Source organism: Chiloscyllium plagiosum, chromosome 21 (assembly GCF_004010195.1).
Source record: "Chiloscyllium plagiosum isolate BGI_BamShark_2017 chromosome 21, ASM401019v2, whole genome shotgun sequence".
Taxonomy (NCBI): Eukaryota; Metazoa; Chordata; class Chondrichthyes; order Orectolobiformes; family Hemiscylliidae; genus Chiloscyllium; species Chiloscyllium plagiosum.
This window is the reverse complement of record NC_057730.1, coordinates 37,241,607-37,261,417: the sequence shown is the minus strand read 5'-3', so window position 1 is coordinate 37,261,417 and position 19,811 is coordinate 37,241,607. Positions and strand designations below refer to the sequence as shown.

The following is a 19,811-nucleotide window of genomic DNA, read 5'->3' as shown; positions in this document are numbered from 1 at the left end:
ATAGACAAAGTCTTTTCCCTGGAGTCAGGGAGTCCAGAACTAGGGTACATAGGTTTAGAGTGAGAGGGGAAAGATATAAAAGAGATCTAAGGGGAAACGTTTTCATGCAGAGGGTGGTACATGTATGGAATGAGCTGCCAGAGGATGTGGTGGAGGCTGGTACAATTGTAACATTTAAGAGGCATTTGGATGGGTATATGAATAGGAAGGGTTTGGAGGGATATGGACCAGGTGCTGCAGGTGGGACTAGATTGGGTTGGGATATCTGGTCGGCATGGACAGGGTGGACCGAAGGGTCTGTTTCCATGCTGTACATCTCTATGACTCTATGATGCAAAATGACTAAATATGCTGGGCAACAGCTATTTTAAATGACTTAAAAGGTGTGGTGAAGGCAGATGCCCCACTTTGCCCGAGTCTTAGGCTGAGCACTACAGACTCAGACTTGCTGGGTTGCTGCCATCTTGAATCTCCAAGGCTTATCCCTTATCCTTAAGTTATGATTCATGGTTCTGGACTCCTGATTGGGAACAACCTTCCTGCATCAAATCTGTGTAGGCCATTAGAATTTTATAAATTTTTATGAGATCCCGCCACCTCCCCCCGCTTCATTTTTCTGAACTCCAAATAATACAATCTTAACTGACTCAATCTCTCCTCATATTTCAGTCCTGCCAACCCAGGAATCAATTTGGTAAACCTTTGCTATACTCCCTCTGTAGCAAGAACATTCTTCCTCAGATAAGACGACCAAAACTGCGCACAATATTCCAGGTGTAGTCTCACCTAGACAATTTTTATTGCAGCAAGACATCCTTATTCCTGTACTTGAATTCTCTTGCTATGAAGGCCAACATACATGTTGCCTTCTTTAATGCCTGTGCAGTTACTTTCAGTGACTGGTACACAAAGACACCAGATTTCATTGAACATTCCCCTCTCTCAATTTACAGCCATTCAAATAATAATCTAACTTGCGATTTTTGATACCAAAGTGAATAACCTCACATGCATTGGCCCACTCACTCAGGCTGTGCAAATCACACTGCGACATCTCTGCATCCTCCTCACAACTCGCCCTTCCACCCAGCTCTCTGTCATCTTCAAAGTTTGAGTTATTACATTTCATTCCTTCATCTAAATTATTAATACATATTACAAATAGCTGGGTTCATAGTACCTATCCGTGTGCCACCCCACTAATCGTTGCCATTCAGAAAATGTCCCATTTATTCTAACTTTCTTTTCTGTCAGCCAGCCAGATTTCTATTCGTCTCAATACACTACCTTTAATCCCATGTGCTTTCATTTTTCATATTTCTCTTACGTGGGACTTTGTCAAAAGCCTTCTGAAAGTTTGAATAAATCGACTGACTCCCCTAATCAACTCTACTAGTTACATTCTCAAACAATGCCAGTAATGTATAATTTCTGACCTTTTGTAAATCCATGCTGTGTCTGATTGTATCATTTTCTAAGTGTTCTGCTATAAAATCTTTGATAATGGACACTAGCATCCTTCCCACTACTGACATCGGACTCACTGGCCTTTCTTATTAATTGGGTTTATACAAGTGGGACATGTGTTTATTTGAACAGCATTAATTCCAGTAGAATTTAATTCAGTTAGGGAATAGTTAGTATTTGGGGAAAATTGTCGAGTTTGATAGTAATTCTGTTAAATTGTTTACTGTCAGAGTTGAATAAATAAATTGTTACTTGTTAAGTGTAGAGTGAGTGAAAGGATTTCATTTCATTTAACCACTCCTTTGTAACAGATTGGATATTGAGAGGTAGGTTATACCCCTTGTCACACTTCTTTATCAAATTACAAGGCAAGGTGATCTTCTCTGGGTGTTTTGGTTTTAATTGTCAGAGAAGTGTTGGCCTTCACTTTGTAACTTCCCTTTTTAAATAGAGAGGTTGTATTAACAATCCTCCAATGTGTAGGAATTGCACCAGAGTCTAAAGAATCTTGGAACATGCATCCCTATTTCGAGAACCACTTTCTTAAATAGTCTGGAATGTAGATGATCAGGTTCTGGGATACATCTGCATTCAATCCCTTCAGTTTCTACAACACCATTTCACTGCTGATACAAATTTGCTTCAGTTCCTCCCTCTCACTAAAGCCTGTTTTCCCTACAATTTCTGGTACATTATTTGTATCCTCCTTTGTGAAAATAGAAGCAAAGTAAGAATTTAGTTAATCAGCCATTTATTTGTTCTAAACTGTTCCCAATGCTCAGGTCTATATTGTTTTTGCCAATTTGCATGCCTCGTGTTTGCATCTAATAGTATCTATAACTTCCATCATAAGCCATGGTTTAGCTACCACTCTCTTGTGCCATAGAGGAATACACATTTTTAAAATTCATTAATTTGCTCTTTGTATGTTTGCCATTGCCTATCCAGACTCATTCCTTTCAGGAACATTTCCCAATCCATCATAGCCAACTCATGACTTAGACCATCGTAATTTCTCTCATTAAGATTCAGAACCCTCATTTCAGAATCAATACCTCACTCTCCATCCTCATGAAAAATTCTATCAGATTACTGAGACTCATCCCGAAGGAGTCTCCCACAACTATGTTACCAATTATTCCTTTCTCACTGCATAATACTCAGTCTAAGATGGCCTGTTCTTTCATTGATTCATCAACAAATTGGTCCAGAAAACCATCCCATATACACATAAGAATTTGTCCTATATGGTGTCACTAATTTCATTCACCAATCTATATGCAGATTAAAGTCCCCATAATTACAGTTGCTCCTTTACTATCTGCACCTCTGATTTCCTGTTCAATGCCATTCCCAACATCACCACGATAGTTTGTGGTCTATATACAAGCCTATTAATGTCTCTGCTCCTTGATATTTCTCAATTCTACCCAGTTTCTACATTGCTTGAGCTAACATCTTTCTTCAATATGGTGTTTACATCCTCTTTAACCAGTAATACAACTCCTCCACCTTTTCCTTTCTGCTGATCCTTCCTCAATACTGAATGCCCGAGGTGTTCAGTTCCCATCCCTGGTCACCCTGCAGCAATTTCTCCATAATTCCAGTTATATCACACCTCTTAACATCTAATTACATAATGAATTTATCCACTTTATTGCTAACGGTCCATGTGCTCAGGCACAGAGTTTGAAGTCTTGTCTTTTTAATATTCCTTGTCTCATTCCCATTATGTGTACTGTGGCCTTGTTTGGTTCCCTTTGCTATAAATTGTTCACCTTGATTCCCCTTCCTCTGACTCCTTGCATAGGTTCCTAACTGCCCTCTCCAACTACTCCAGCACATACTCCCCCCTAAGGCATCAGTCCTGGTCCTGCCCATGTGTAACTTTTCCAGTTTGTACTGGTTGTACCTCCCCAGAACTGGTCCCAATGCCCATAAATTGTATGGATTGTAGAATGTAATGTGATTGTTGCACATGGGAGTGAACTACTGTATGAGATATGTGCATTGCCTATGTAGCACCTATGATTAGATTAGATTACCTACAGCGTGGAAACAGGCCCTGCGGCCCAACAAGTCCACACCGACCCTCCGAAGAGCAACCCACCCAGACCCCTTCACCTAACACTATGGGCAATTTAGCATGGCCAATTCACCTAACCTGCACATTTTTGGACTGTGGGAGGAAACCGGAGCACCCGGAGGAAACCCACGCAGACACGGGGAGAATGTGCAAACTCCTGAGGCGGGAATTGAACCCGGGTCTCTGGTGCTGTGAGTGCTAACCACTGTGCCACCGTGTTGCCCACATTATACATATCATTGTACATTGCGTACATTGGTTAGGTGGAACATTTTTACGATATAAAATTTGTTCACAATACAATATACAATATTCACAATCTCAGTTCTGTTTCTGCTTTGGAAGAGCTTGACATTTGTGTAGGTGGGGGTGGGTCTGGCTTCTGCTTAAATGAGGAACAAGTTGAATTCTAAGCAGTTACAATCTTCTAAATTTACACAAATGTTATCAAACCAACTTCAACAATAACTAATACTCACATTACACCGTTATCTTCGTAAAAGATCTCAAGCTGCTTCACAGGTGTATTTTTAAACAAAATTTGCCAGCTGCTGAGATATTGGTACAGGTAACCTAAAAGATTGGTCAAAGATGTTGGGTTGTTGCAGCTTCTTGAGAGTGAGGTAGAGTGGTTTAAGGAGTGAATTCCAGAGCTTAGCGTGTGGGGGCTGCGACGGTGGTATGACTAACATTACAAATCTGCAAGACACCAACACTGGAGAAGCATAAAGATGTTGGAAGAATATGGGCTGGAGATTGCTGGCATAGGTAAGCATCTGGCCATGGGAGGATTTGATTGTGAGGATGATAATTTTCAAAAAATATAGATCACCAGCACAGCAGTGTAAGGTGAAGAGGGCTTAACAATAGTTTAGACATAAGTAGCTAAGATCCAAAACCTTCACTCCAAATAAGGAACAATATCACAAGTGAAGACAAAGCAGGAACATCTGCAAAGCTGACTAACAACTGCAATGGAATACTACCCTCCCAGGAAATCAATGAAATTTATAGAGATTTCAACAAGGAGAGTTCTTATGATGCAATGGCAATGTCCCTACCTCTCAACCAGGAGGCCTGGGTTCAAGGTCCACTTTTTCCAGAAGTGTGTAATAACATGACTGAACAGGTTGATTAGAAAGTGGAGATTTCAGCAAGGCCTTTGTCAAAATCCCATGAGAAACCAATAAAGAAGGCAAAAGCTTATGGTAACAGGGTAATTTGGCAAGTTGTTTCCAAAAGCTAGCTTAGTGGCGGGAGACAGAGGATGGTGATGGAAGACTGTTTGTGAGACTGGAGGCTGGTGTCCAGTGCTGGGTTTATTATTGTTTGTGACATTCAGAAATTATGTAAATGAAATTGTGGGATGATTAAATTTGGGAATGACAATAAAATTGACTAGGTGGTTGAATGTGAGGAAGGAGGTCTCAGGTCTTAGGAGGATATAAACTGATTGGTCAGATGGAACTGAATGCAGATAAATGGGAGTTGATGCATTTTGGAAGACAAAATAAGAAAATGCAATACTGAATGAATGGCAGGACACTAAGAAGCTCAGAAGGATCTTGTAACACTTGTCCACAAATACTGAAGATGATTGGACACGTTAATAAGGTAGCTAAGAATTCATGCCTTTATCAATCAAGGCAAAGATGTTATGCTGGAACTGTACAGAACTCTGGTTAAGTCACAAGGGTGTGACAATGCTAAGTCACAATGGAAAACATTGCATCCCTCAACTACTTTTCTGGGCACTCTTCCAACTTTTAAAAAGTACCTGAAAACTTAGAATTTTCATAATTATTCAGAGTTCGCATTATCACTTATCTAGCTTCCCTTTCTCTCCGCCCCACAATCAACAACCCCTTTGTCTGCTTATCCTTGCTTCTCTCGCTGGGCTCCCTCTCCATCAATTTACTAACTTCTTTCCTCACCCTCCAGTCATCAATATAAACACCACTTTTTCTGAGCTATTTCTAGTTCTGAAGCAGGATCACTGGACTCAAAATATTAACTCTGTTTCTTTACCCAGTTACTGCCAGACTTGCAGTGTCTCTGCAGCAATTTGTTTTTCAAATGTTTATTAAGGATGTAACTATTTTGTAGACAGTTGTGATAAAGTAGATGGATATTTGGAATGTGCTAGTTGCCTTATGTGGAAAAAGCCAGGCAGACTGGGCTTGTTTGCACTGGAATTTAGGGGTGACTTAAATTAAGTGTATATGATCCCAAATGGTCTTGACAAGGTGGATGTGGCAATGGCGCTTCCCCTAATGAGGAAGCCTGGAACTAGGTATGCACTGTTTCAAATTTAGGACGACCTTTTTAGGACAGGGATCAGAATTGCTTTCTCTCAGATGGTTGAGAGATTTTGGAACTCACTGCCTTAGAGGCAGGTTCACTGAATGTTTTTAAAGTGAAGATTAGATTAGATTAGATTGCCTACAGTGCGGAAACAGGCCCTTCGGCCCAACAAGTCCACACCGACCCTCCGAAGAGTAACCCACCCAGACCCATTTCCCTCTGACTAATGCACCGAACACAATGGGTACCCAGAGGAAACCCAAGCAAACACAGGGAGAATGTGCAAACTCCACACAGTCACCCAAGGCTGGAATCGAACCTGGATCCCTGGTGCTGTGAGGCAGTAGTGCTAACCACTGAGCCACCGTGCTGCCCGTGAAGCTGGGTATATTGTTAGGGCAATGGAAAACAAGGTTTTTGAGAGTAGATGCAGCATGGAATTTGAAACACAAACATCAGCCACAATCCTATTGAGTTGTGGGACAGACTCGAAGGGTCAAAAGGCTGAATGCTACTAATTTGTATGTTCATCAACGTTGGAAGCAAAATCCCTTCTGTTTACTGACAGATCATTTTGATTGTTTGGATATTAAGATAATACAATCTGCTAATTACTGAAGCATAACCCAAGGAGTGAGTCAATTATGCCTCAACAGCAGTGTTCAAATACCTGTGTATTATATAAACATACACAGAAAAGACACACAAATATAGATGTCTATTAGTCACAAAATGAAAAATTCCAAACTTCAGAGCTTACTCTTGAAAAAGTTTAAATTATTTCTTCAGCGTTGTCCTTTACAATATAAGAAAGTAGAATCAGCTGCAGTGAAAATACTACGAAAACTTAATTACATCAGTTCTAGTTTTAGATATTACATTCTGTTACCACTTCTCCCCCCAAGTGGTTTCCCTTTCTGCTTATGTTGGTGAACGGTCAGACTTCTGCCAACACTGTGAAGTTTGCCTGCTTAGTCTGCCCTATAGTAATAAATAAAAATAACTCGTCACTTTATTGTCAAACATCAATTTTTATAAAAACATTTCTGACAAAAGTTTCATGTTTTAACAGATGTTAAGGAGCCAAGTTACTTTTCTTTGTTGGTCTCATGTTGCTGGTATTTTAAGTAGAGTGAATGCTCCTTTTCCTTGTGCTACACAACTTCACACATTCACAAGACCTCTTCAGTCAATAGTACTGTCCTTCTAAGGTGCCTCTCTGCAACACAGTTGTGTCTGCTGACTTGTGGCAGCAGAATTTTATTTGAAGATATCAATTGGCAGTTTATCAATTTTAAATCTGTCTGTAATGTCCTAGCTAAAAAAATGCTAGTGATGTTGATCGTTATAATTAGGAAGGGTCATAATTGCACCTCACCACAGATGCTAAAGTCATGTTAAGCAATTCTGCCAGCTGTGCCCCCCTACTCTGTAGTAGGTTGAAAAGGTAGAACCCAGGTTTGTGCTACAAAGATAAATTGGCAAAGCTGCTAGCTTGAAAGAGATGTACACTAACATTACTGCTTTTCTTGATGTATAATGTGTGGACATCTCAACTTGGTAAAGGTAATATCACCATAATCCCAAAGGACCATAGGGCCGCTCTCATTAGAGAGAGACAACTGGTGGTGAGTTTGACCTGAGGGTCATCATCCCTCGGGTGAGGGGAGAGGTTGGGAAGGCAAGATCTTCGCAGTAACCTCAGCCAGTGCAGGAGTTGAGCCCATGCTGTGGGCATCACTCTGCATCGTAAACAAGCCCACGCACCTTTACTGAAGTGAGACATTGAAGTACGCTCCCACCAAGCCCTCACCCAAATGAGAAAATAGTACAGAAGCGGAAAACCGAAAGAGAGGGGGAAAAGAGGGAAATGAGAATGGAATTTAATTAGTCAGCACCTTATTATGCATATCCAGAGACAGAGATAGCAAGAAAGAAAAAGGAAAAAAAAGAGGGAAAAAAGTGAGAGAAAGAGAGAGAAATCAACTTGATTCTGTGCCTTTCAGAAATATTGCAAAGGGCTGATAACAATCATTGCACTTCGACTCATATGAGAAAATGCAATGTTTTAGCTATCGATTCCCAGTAGCTTTGGTGGAATTTGTACTGGGGCTCCAGTGAAAAGTCCTCCTGAGCAGAAGCATCCTGGATGGATTCATAGTTTCCTGATGATTCCTTGTGGAATGTATAAAGATGCCTGCAATGACTTTGTGCTGAAAGTATTTCCTCTCCAACGCCTTCAATCGTGTTTAGTCTTGCATCCACGTCCACAGTTCACTTATACTGTTCAATCATTAAGTTGTGGCTTCCATGTGCAGAACTTTCATGGCCTCTGCAATCTGTGGGCTTGTGTCGAGCTGGCTGTACATCCCCACCAGAAAGGCTTTGTGTAAGAGGACTCCCGCATGCTCTGTGAAGAGAACATGGTACAAGAATGAACGACTGGCATAAACGATAGACAGGACCTCAACAGCCAAATCAAAGCAAATAAACAGATCGATAATAGCGTCAAAATAATATCTGCATGCATGGAAAATGTTCCAACAATTTGACAGGTAAATATAGTTGTGAGCAGATTACACTTTAATAGACTCTTGGAAGATCCCCAGTCTGTGCAATTACTCTATTTTCGTTTGGGGCATAACACATGCTTTAGTTAAATTCAATACCCCAAGGATTAGCAGTTGCCACTAAAAATGTGGTGCGTTTCTATGGGAATAAAAGCAAAAGACTGGGGATGCTGTAAATCTGAAACAAACACAGAAAATGCTGGAGAAACTCAGTAGGCCTAACAGCATCTATGGAGAGAGAAAAGAGTTCACATTTCAAGTCCAGTATAACTTGTTTTCTTTTCCCGAACATCTCTCCATAGATGCTGTCAGGCCCCTTGCGTTTGTCCAGCATTTTCTGTGTTTGTTTTTACGTACATGACTGTAAAACCCCCTTGTCAGACATACAAAGGCAATGTGACCAAAATGTGCTGTGGTAGTGGTGTTGGGTGAGGGGAACAAGAGGTGGGCTCATTGTATCCATGGCACAAGAGCTCATGAGAAAGGGATGTGAAGAATTGGCATTGGTGCTTTTGGGAAGCATTGGGGGTGGTTTAAAATTAAAAGAATAAATTTAAAGATTTCTTTGCACGATAAACACAATTCAAGATCGGATTTCGAGACTCAGCAATTTTACCTTGGCAGAGCAGCGCATATTCTGGAAGGTGCTTCAGGGCTGTCTGCACCACATCGTAATTTCCACAGCCAAGACAGTACATGAAGGTTGGAAGAAAATCTGCAGCAGTACTGGAAAAAGAAACCAAACAAACTGAACTGCGCAGTCAGAGGTATGTGCTTATTTTGAGAAGACGAACAGTCTCATAGTAGAGCAAACTGTAAATACACTGTGGCACTGTTTGGAGGCTGAAAAGGGACATACAAATGTTTGTATATTACAAGGTTCCAGTACAGAAACTACCCATCATTACAGCAACAGTTTGCGTCTCTGATAACATTTAAACAGCCACACCTGGAGAACACAGGAGCAATGCTGCTCCTTAAGTATATCTTGGCCTGTCCAAGATGGTGCCTGGAAAGAGGGCACCCTTAAAATATTACTACCCTTGCTTTTGATATGAGGTTAAAGATCGATCCTGTTTGTCCTCTCAGGTGGACATTAAAAGATCCTGCAGCTTAATTTTAGAGTAGGAATATAATCAAGGAAGAGTCCATTTAATTTCTCAAACTGGTTTTGCCATTCAGTGGCATCATGGCTAATTTGTAACCTCACCCAATGGCCTATATCCCTTTGATTAACAGACACTTGAGGATATCAGCTTTAAAATTAATAAATGCACCATGGTGCTTATGGAAGACAGCTCCAAGCTTCTAACACAATTTTTTATTAATAATTTCTCTGACAGATCTAGCTCTAAGTTTTTAGACTATATCTTAGTCCATAACTCCCCAACCACCAGAATAAATGTTCCTCTGTCTATCCTATCCTATACCCTAAACACTTGAAAAGCATTGATCAAAATACCCAGAGACTACAATCATAGTTCTGTAACCTCTTTTTGTAATTTAACCTCAGATTCTCCGTAAGCAAGGAAGTTTCTTTGGTGTCCTGGAAAATAGTTCAAATATTTCATCCACCTTAAGATCTCATTTAGCAAACATTTATCTTGTCATTATTTCATTGCCGTTTGAGGGAGCTTGTTCTGTAATAAATAGACTGCTGTGTTTCCTAAAATATAATGAACTATACTTCAAAAAGTAATCTACTGGCTGCAGTGTGTGTTTCAGCATCATGGTAAATGCTGCATGATCGCTTAGTTATTCTTCTCCCCTCCTTTACCGTGGATTGCTCTGGATACTCCGCATAGCCAAGACAAATGCTGCGTTTCGTGACAGTTCTTCTGGGGAGCTCATCAACCGTTGTAGATCATTCTGTGAAAAACAAGAAAGCTTTCAGTTCAGCAACAGCCTCCTACTGTGTGAACATGGCCATACTCAAGGCGTTGGTCCTCATTGTCTAGAAGACGACTATAATTTGGGGCTCCAGTCTGAAGTGAATTCCTCTCCACTAACAGGTAAAAGTTCAAGTCAGGGAAGGTGTTAATACGCTCCTCCTGTTCTACTGGTCACAGTAGGTGCAGAGACCATATCAAATCTGGCAACACCTGAATTTTGACGGTGGACTACAAATCACACTGCACAGCTCCAGGTAGGAGCTCGACGCCCATCTATTCCCAAGTGATCAGACTACTTCCCTCTGCAAACTAACATGCTAATTGTTTCAATTAGCTCATGGCTGATCCTTGTTACTTTCTATCCTATATACATACATTCTTCAATTCCTTTACATTGTCCAAAGCTCTAACAATTTCAATCTTGAACACACTCAATATCTGAGCAGCCATCTCTCACTGAAGTACAGCATTTAGAAGATTCACAATGTTATTGCCCTCATGACAATCTGAATCAGCATCTTGACCCTGATTTTAGACTCTGCGGTTGGGGGTAAATAATCTCTCAGCATCTAATCTGACAAACCGTCTCAGAATCTCAGAAGTTTTGACGAGATCACTTCTCATTGTTCTAAACTCCAGAGTATAATACTACTTAGCTTAATCTCTCTTCATAAAAGAGCCCAGGAATTAATTTAGTGAACCTCATTACACCCTTTCTCAAGAGGGTGAAACTGTACATACTGCATCAGGTATGGTCTCATTAAAGTCCTATAACATGCGGCAAGGTTTCCTTGCTCTTCTATTCCAGCCTCCTTGCAATAAAGACCAGTATTTACCTTTCTAATTACTTCATGTACTACCATGCTAACTTTGTGCTTCTCTTATAAAGCTACCCAATTCCTTTTACCTTAACACTTAACAGTTTTTCCACAAATTAAAACATATTGAGGTCTTTCTGTCAAAGTAACCCCCATATGCTATCCTCTATATCACTTACTGAACAAGAGGGATGATGTGGGGGAGACACTGCAAACATGGGGGAGGGGGGGAGCTGGGGGTAAACAGAAGGATGGCAAGGGAGGAAAAGAGGGGCTGAAATGGGGATAGAGGGGCTGCACAGGGGTGGGAAACAAAGGGGCTGCAAAAGTAGGGGGGCAGAGAGGATGCTAAAGTCAGGCAATGTATGCAAGAACATGGGTTAATTAAGTGGAGAGAATAGTTTTAAATCTTTTAACAACTGAAATGTTCAGATTACTGAGAACCAAGAAAATAAAGTCACTGGAATCTCTAGCTTGAGGCTGCAGAAGTTCAGGAGATCTCTATGGGAAAAAAAAAATCAGTGGATGCTACTATAACGAACACTGTCGAATGGACAATTTAATATTGAGTAGTTTTATTTGATGTAGTTTTAATTGCAGCATCAGGTACCCCTAGGCCCACAAACCAACCCTCCTCTCCAGTTGACCCTGAACATCCTTTAGTTTCGATAGAGGATCTGGATCGGTACAGGTTAGAGGTCCAAAGGGCCTGTTCCTGTACTGTAATTTTCTTAGTTCTTCACTCCTCTATCCAGTGTTATTTCTGACTTCAGCAGAACTAAGCAGCCGGAGTAGGGGCCAGGGAAACTTGAGGTGGTGGTGGGATTGTCAGAGGAATGTAAGAATATTCACATTCCTGTTGATTTAAACCGGTACACTCTTGACCAGGCTCTATGCTTGAAATGGACAAATAGAATTCACGTAAACTCTGGTTCCTCGTGTGTCATCTTATCGAATGTTTCTATGAAAGTCCAATGTATAGTGGTTCGCCTTTCTCTTCGGAATAAATCCTCAAAAAACAGATTTATCAAATATGATTTCCAATTCATGAATTGGAGCTGACTCTACTTCATCATATTTCCCTCTTCCAACCACCCTTATCACATCCAAATGCACAGATTCTTGCATTTTGCCTATTGAATTTAAGCTAACTGTACTCTAGCTCCCACCTTCTCTCTTCCTTCTTTCTTAAGCAGCAAGCTTATATCTGTTTTATTCCAATCTGCAGAAATTGTTCTAGAATCTAAGGACTTCTGGAATATCAAACCAATGCATTCACTATCTCTGCAGCTACCTGGAATACTGGTTATCAGGTTTGGGGAGACTTTTGTTTGCTACTTACCATTCATTTCTCCAGTGCCATTTATTTATACTAATTTCTTTAGCATTTTCGTGTAGACAGATGCAAAGTATTCCTTAATGTCTTTGTCATTCCCATATTCCCGGTTATAATTTCAGCAACCTCGTCTCGAATGGGTCATGTTTATTTTTGCTATCTCTTTCCCATTCACAAGTAGAAACACTTATAATCTACTTTTATGTCTCTTGCTAGTATATTCACATATTCTTTTTACTTTCTCCTTATTAATTTACCTTTGCTGAATTCTAAACTACTCCCAACCCAAGCAGTCAAGTCCTAGGAATTTGTGGATTTTCAGTCTGATTAAATTTTGTAGCACTTGTTCTTTTCTTATACTGATTACTTTAAGTGCCTCACTATTAAGCTCTTAGTTCCTCACTATTTGTTTTTTATTAAATATCTTTTAATGTGAAGACTAACACAAAATATTTATTACAAGTCTTTCATTTACTTATTCCCATTATTGATTTCTCCTATTAATTCTCTAAAAGGCAACACTTACTTTCATTAACCCCTTCCTATTTACATATGTGGAATAGATCTCAAATCTGTCCTTACATCTCGGGTTACTTTACTCTCATTCTGTTTTTCTCCCTTTTTATTGATTTTTTTGTCCAGCCTTTGCTGCTATCTATAACCACTGAATCCTCAGGCTGACTATCGTTCTTGTCAATATTATAAGCCTCTTCTTATAATCGAACACTATCCTTAACTTCTTTAGTTAGCAATAGATTGATCTCTTCTCTCATGGAGATTTTATTACTCAATGGAATGTAGAATTGCTGAGAACCATGAAATGTTTCTTTAAATTTTTGTCATTGCTTACTCAATCATGCCCTTTAATCTAATTTCCCAATTTGTTTTGGCCAACCTGTCATTATATCTATTTAATTTGTTTTACTTAGGTTCAATTTCTAATTTTTAATTTATTTGTGTTACTCTCAAATTCAATATGAAATTCCAAAATTCCATCATATTATGATTGCCCTTTCCCAGATTATCCCTCACTATGCAATTACCAATTAACCCTGTCCAATCAAACAAAACAAAATCTAAATTAGTCTCTTTGCTGCTTAGTTCCAATTCTTGTTTTTCCAGCAAACTGCTTCAAATTCACTTCATGAACTCATTCTTTAAACTACTTTTGACAATCTGATTTGCCCATTCTATATGAAGATTGTCCCACAATTATTGCATTGCCTTTGCTATAATGTCTCTTATTGATTAGATTAGATTACATTACAGTGTAGAAACAGGCCCTTCGGCCCAACAAGTCCACACCGACCCGCCGAAGCGAAACCCACCCATACCCCTACATTTACCCCTTACCTAACACTACAGGCAATTTAGCATGGCCAATTCACCTGACCCTGCACATCTTTTGGACTGTGGGAGGAAACCGGAGCACCCGGAGGAAACCCACGCAGACACGGGGAGAACGTGCAAACTCCACACAGTCAGTCGCCTGAGGCGGGAATTGAACCCGGGTCTCAGGCGCTGTGAGGCAGCAGTGCTAACCACTGTGCCGCCCATTGCTTGAATAACTTTCTGTTCAACAGTGTTACCAGTTAACTACTCCCAAAATCATTTTCTTATCCTTGTTATTTATTTTCTCCACCAAACTGATGATACTTCCTTATCTTCCAAACCAAGATCATTCCTCACCATTGTCCTCATGTCATCCTTCACTGTCATAGCTACCACACTCCCACTTAGCATGTCTTTTCCTATTAGAAATGCCAAGTACTTTGGAATACATATATTGTCCCCAACTTTAGATTCCCTACAGTGTAGAAACACGCCCTTTGGCCCAACAAGTCCACACTGACCCTCCAAAGACCAACCCACCCAGACCCATTCCCCTACACCTAACACTACGAGCAATTTAGCATGGTCAATTCATCTTTGGATTGTGAGAGGAAACCGGAGCACCCGGAGGAAACCCACGCAGACACGGGGAGAATGTGCAAACTCCACACAGTCACCCGAGGAGGGAATTGAACCCGGGTCCCTGGTGCTGTGAGGCAGCAGTGCTAACCACTGAGCCACCGTGCCGCCCGTAGTTGTTACCATGTAATCATATTTTTGTAATGGCTATTAAATCAAATAGATTTATCTCTATTTAAGCTAGTAATTAATATAGCCTATTACAAATGCTTTATATATTCTATTAAAATACCTTTAATTTGAACTTTTAACCTTTTTTCATGATTATGGACCGTTAATATTAAACTTGTTTCTTTCTAAAACACTCAGTTTATTTTAAAAGCCATTCTGCCCTGTCACCTTGACTTTTCTTTCTAGATTTATAAATTACCTTCACTTAAAATGTTCTCTCCCTTTTTTCGTTTAATCCTAAAGATATAGCTCAAAAGGATAGAATGGGAGCATGATTTGGAGATGCCGGTGTTGGACTGGGGTGTACAAAGTTAAAAATCACACAACACCAGGTTATAGTCCAACAGGTTTAACTGGAAGCACTAGCTTTTGGAGTGCTGCTCCTTTATCAGGTGGTTGTCTGCAGGTATAGTATCAAACATTCATTTAAAGCCTGCCAGATTTTACCCTCCACTGAATTCAATACAGCGCACAACTGATACGGCAGTAAATTGGGCATCCCACCCAAAATCGGCATCCTTGCTAGGTGAGTTACGATGTGCACTAACATCTACTGCAGGCCAGAGTTATACAGGTTCCAATGAATCCTGATAGTCTGTGTTCTGAGGCACAAAAACTGCTACCCAAGCTTTCAATGGTTAGTATTCACAGGGTACAGATAGAAGTATTTGTGGTCTCAACTGGGTTGGGTGCAATGTTCAGGCAGTTTATGACCAGAGAATGTGGAAAATGACACTGCTTTTGTAACTGAGATCTGTGAACTGTTGTGGCACGGAGCTTAAGACATCACAATGAGAGAGAGGGAGAGAATGAGATGCAGAGAAAAGGTAAGGGAATAGGACCCAGCTCCTCAAAAGGCAATAACACCACATCGTTTACATCACACCATTGCTGCCAATGCAAATAGATCAGACACTTCAATATTTACAACAGCTTTCCCTCAAAGGCTGTTCACTGACAATTTACAACTAGAGACATTATTAGCTGCAATCAAAATCAGTCAGCTCTACTTGTTAGCAGAGTACAGGGCATTATACAGTTCTAGAGCTAATTAAATGCTGCAGGCAAATGGTGGTTGAATCTTGTTTGCTTTGAGAGACAATTAGTTTATTTTCTACTTACAGCAAAGAAGAAGAGGACCTCCACTCGACGCTTTGACATCTCATCAATATCATTCAGGACTTCCAGAATATCTGAGCAGGCAAACATTAGACGTATTAGGTGCCATTCAGAATGTTCGCTGATCTACCTGGGCTCCTGGTAGTCAATGTCACAATTTAAAAAGTCACAGCCTAATTCTAAAATCCTTTTGGGTCTCTTCCTCTTTAAAGTACTCCTAAAAACCAATTTCTTTTTCAAGATTTTGGTGACCTACCTTTTAGTAGTTTTGTGTTAAATTTTGATAGAGTTCTTGAAATGAATTTTATAATATTTTTCTACAACAATGTCACAATATAAATGCAAGTTGTTGTTGCACAGGAGAGAATGTAGGACAAAGTGCAGTGATATTCACAATCAGTCTGACTCTGATTTTAAGCAGGAGACAGAAAGTGTTGGTCTCTTACTTAAATCAGACCCAAAGACACACAGTTAGATCTATACAGTTGAGTAGGAGGAGGACACTAAAAAAGGGAGAGTAGGTGAATAAAAGTAAGACAAAAGACTAGGTGTAAACTACATCAAACTCAATTTACTGCTCTGTTCTGGAGGGTGGAGGGGGGGCGGGGGGGGTCACTGGACCTGAAACATTAACTCTGACTTCTCTCCAAAGATGCTGCCAGACCTGCTGAGTTTTTCCAACACAGCGACCAAAGTGCTGCATTCAATCAGCTCGATTTCTGGGCTAGGAATGAGGGGTCCCTACAACATTTTTCATTTTATTCATTTCCCTTTTGATGTTGGTTAACCAATTTTCTGTTTTAACATTTGCACGATTGCACAGCAAACTGCTGGGTCTCCAGCCCTGGTCTCCTTGCTGCAACATTGCCAGGGCACTTTGGAAACAGCACGGCATGTTGGCCATTCAGACAAACTGCTCTTTCTTCAAGGCAGACTACTGCTTAAAGGAAAAGTGATTACAAAAAGTTTGGTACAAAGGAAAATCTTTAAAAATAGGGATCAAGCTTCACACAACAATCCAGTTGGGACAAATGCCGTGTTGGAGACATTGGTGATGGAGAGATGCCACAGTCCCATTTGTGGGGGTATGTAAAGAGGGGACAGAAGAGACCATTAATAATCACATGCAAGACATGGGAGCATATAGCCAGGGAGGTTAGTTCTCCAAGTCTAGACTCAGAGTCCTCACAGCTATGCCATAAAGACATTCATCATCTGCACATGCATCTCCACAGCTTGAACACATTACTCAATGCAGCAAATCAACATCACACACCGAACATAGGCCCTGGCACTCAGGAATCACACCCAACATCCAGAATACTCCATTTGACGCTTCAACATCTACCTGAGACCACCCATCCCTCCCTCATGTTTCTTCCACAAACATCCTGCTACTCAATTATGGCAAACACAACAGCCGAAAATAGCAGTAAACAATCAACAACGTTCATGCAGGACAATGTAGCACATAATAAAAAAAAGATCAGAAACAGAGGCACAAGTCACCTCCACTTCCTGAGCCTTCCATCCTGCAGTTGGCTCTGACAAGGTCTGCAGGATTCAATGCCACTCAGCACATTGGGAATGACGGCATCTTTCCGTCTTTTGCTACTTCACAATTCTAACTCATCCTCAGTTTGCTATCCAGTATAATTGTGTGACTATTGACTGCTTTCACTTTCCACCACCCCATACCCACACCAAGCTTCCCTCTCTGAGTTCCTGCTTTCAAACACCCAAGATCAGTGATTACAGCACCTGGCCTTTGAAAATACCCTGCTACCAGCCTCACCATGCTGCAGATGTATACTGCCAATTTTGGAAGCCTGGGGTCATGCCAGCTGATTGGGCTGCACAGTTTTGTTACTCATTCATTTCCGGGATAGGGAAGTTGCTGGCAAGGCCAGTTTTTTACAGGTCATCTTTAACAGCACTTTAGAATGTGGCACTGAACCATTTCATAAATCATTGCATTATGTCATCATAATCTGATACAACTGAGTGACTTGCTCAGCCATTCCAGAAGGTAGTTCAGCATCAATTACACTGGTGTAGTTCTGAGTTCACACCAAGATGAGACTGGGTCAGGAACTGTAGATGCCCGTCCCTGAAGGACATGAGTGAAACAGATGGATTTGTACAACAAGCCTACAGCTACATGGTCACAATTATGATAACACCTTTTCACTCCAGATTTATTTAATTAACCGACTGACTTTAAATTCAAGAGCTGACAGGCTGGAATTTGAACTGTCATCTCAAGATTACAGTAATACAGTGACAACTTTACTCAAGTAGTAAGCAAGAGGCTTGTGTTAAGATTCTGGAGAAAGGAGTTCCTATTCTATCTGAATAGAGTTGAAGAGCAGGGAGGTGATGCTGGAACTACATAAAAAGTTGGTTAGGCCACAGTTAGAATATTGTATGCAGTTCTGGAATCCACATTACAGATTGCACTGGAGACAATGCTGAGGAAAAGTACCAGGATGTTCCCTGGGCTGAAGAGTTTCAGTTATGAATAGAAATTGGTCAGACTGGAGTTATTTACTTTGGAGCACAGGAGAGTGAAGTGGGACACGATTGAGATGTGCAAAATCACATGATGTATTGATGGGGTAGACAGGAAAGATCTTTTCCCCTTGGAGAAGGAATTAATGGCTGGGGGCATGCATTGAAGATAAGGGGAAAGAGGTTTCGAGGGGTTGTGAGGAAAATCTTTTACACGCAAAAGGTGGTGAGAATTTGGAACTCACTGCCTCTAAGGATAGTAGAGGCAGAACCCTTCGTAACATTTTAGTAGTATTTAGATGTGCACTTGTGACAACAAGGCATACAAGACAATGGGCCAAATGCTGGAAAATGGGATTAGAGTAATTGGGTAGCTGTTTCCGACAATTGCAGGCTCCATGAGCTGAAGGTTATTTTTAATATACTGTTGATCTCTATGATTCTATGAGCATTTTGCCACTGTGGTAACGTAGTGAGCTGTTTGGCATCAGGATAACATTATTTCCGCTCTAGAAGCAGTGCTGCATGAAATAATCCCTCACCCAAAGAAACCTGTATGCAGGTTCCATTCATTCTATAGAAATGTTCTTGTTTTACATTAAATTCCCGCATTACACTGCTGACTGCATTTCAAAGTACTTCATTGTGGAAGTTGCTACAAAAATACAAATTTTTAAAATATAAAGGGCATGTTAGGCATTGCTAATTGGATCTACCTTATCATCACATCCTCTTTCCTTTCTCCCTCATAGAGTCAATATATCCGACGTCTGTTTGAACCTACAGGTTATGCTGGAGGCCTTACCTTCCAGGGCACGGCCCCTTGCAATCTTTTGAAGATACGGTGCCACTTCAGCTGAGGTTATCGGCGTTGTAGCAGAAAAACTGACAAGTGGGAGGGAGCCAGCTGCTTCTTCCTCTGGATGTGCGTGTGAGAGAGAAAGAGAGAGAGAAACAGACAGACACACAGACAGACAGAGGGGGAGGGAGGAGAGAAAGGGGCGCAGGGGGGAAGTGCAAGTGGGAGAGAGATGGGGAGAGACAGATTGGGGAGTGGGGTGGAGAGACAGAGAGAGATGGGGGAGGGAGAGAGAGAGATGGAGGAGGAGATGAGGGAGACAGGAGGACAGGAGGAGGAGAACTGATGGAGGGAGGGAGCGAGACAGAGGGAGGGAGCGAGACAGAGTGGGAGCGAGCAAGTGCGCGCGAGAGAGGGAGCACAAGAGAGAGCGTGCGCGCGAGAGAGTGTGCGAGAGAGAGAGAGAGAGAGAGAGCGCAAGAGAGCGCGAGAAAGACCTAGGGAGAGGGGCCAGGAGAGAGAGAAAGGGGGCGAGAGAGATAGGGGAGGAGAGAGATAGAGGGTGGAGAGAGAGAGATTGAGGGGGTGAGAGAGAGAGAGACACACGGTGAGAGATGGGGGCAAGAGATAGCGGGTCAAAGAGTGAAATGATACAGGGTCGAAAGAGGGAAAGAGAGAGGGGTCGAAACAGAGATATATAGAGAGAGAAAGGGTCGAGAAAGGGAGGGTGTGGCGAGAGAGGGGCGCAAGGCAGCGGGAGAGAGGGA

At 41.2% G+C, this 19,811-nt stretch overlaps 1 protein-coding gene across 4 annotated transcripts in view; it reads right to left on the bottom strand.

Moving 5' to 3' along the window:
- Nucleotides 1–6,868: 6,868 nt before the first annotated feature.
- Nucleotides 6,869–19,811, bottom strand: part of ints1 (integrator complex subunit 1) — a 120,893-nt gene continuing 107,950 nt past the window's right edge. For all 4 annotated transcript variants that reach the window (XM_043711842.1, XM_043711841.1, XM_043711839.1 and 1 more), the window contains exons 44-48: nucleotides 19,051–19,164; nucleotides 15,738–15,808; nucleotides 10,205–10,296; nucleotides 9,044–9,153; nucleotides 6,869–8,267 (exon numbers count right to left, since the gene is read on the bottom strand). In XM_043711842.1, coding sequence (XP_043567777.1) covers nucleotides 8,152–8,267; nucleotides 9,044–9,153; nucleotides 10,205–10,296; nucleotides 15,738–15,808; nucleotides 19,051–19,164 — 503 coding nt within the window. In that variant the 3' untranslated portion in view covers nucleotides 6,869–8,151. The remainder of the gene's footprint in view (nucleotides 8,268–9,043; nucleotides 9,154–10,204; nucleotides 10,297–15,737; nucleotides 15,809–19,050; nucleotides 19,165–19,811) is intronic.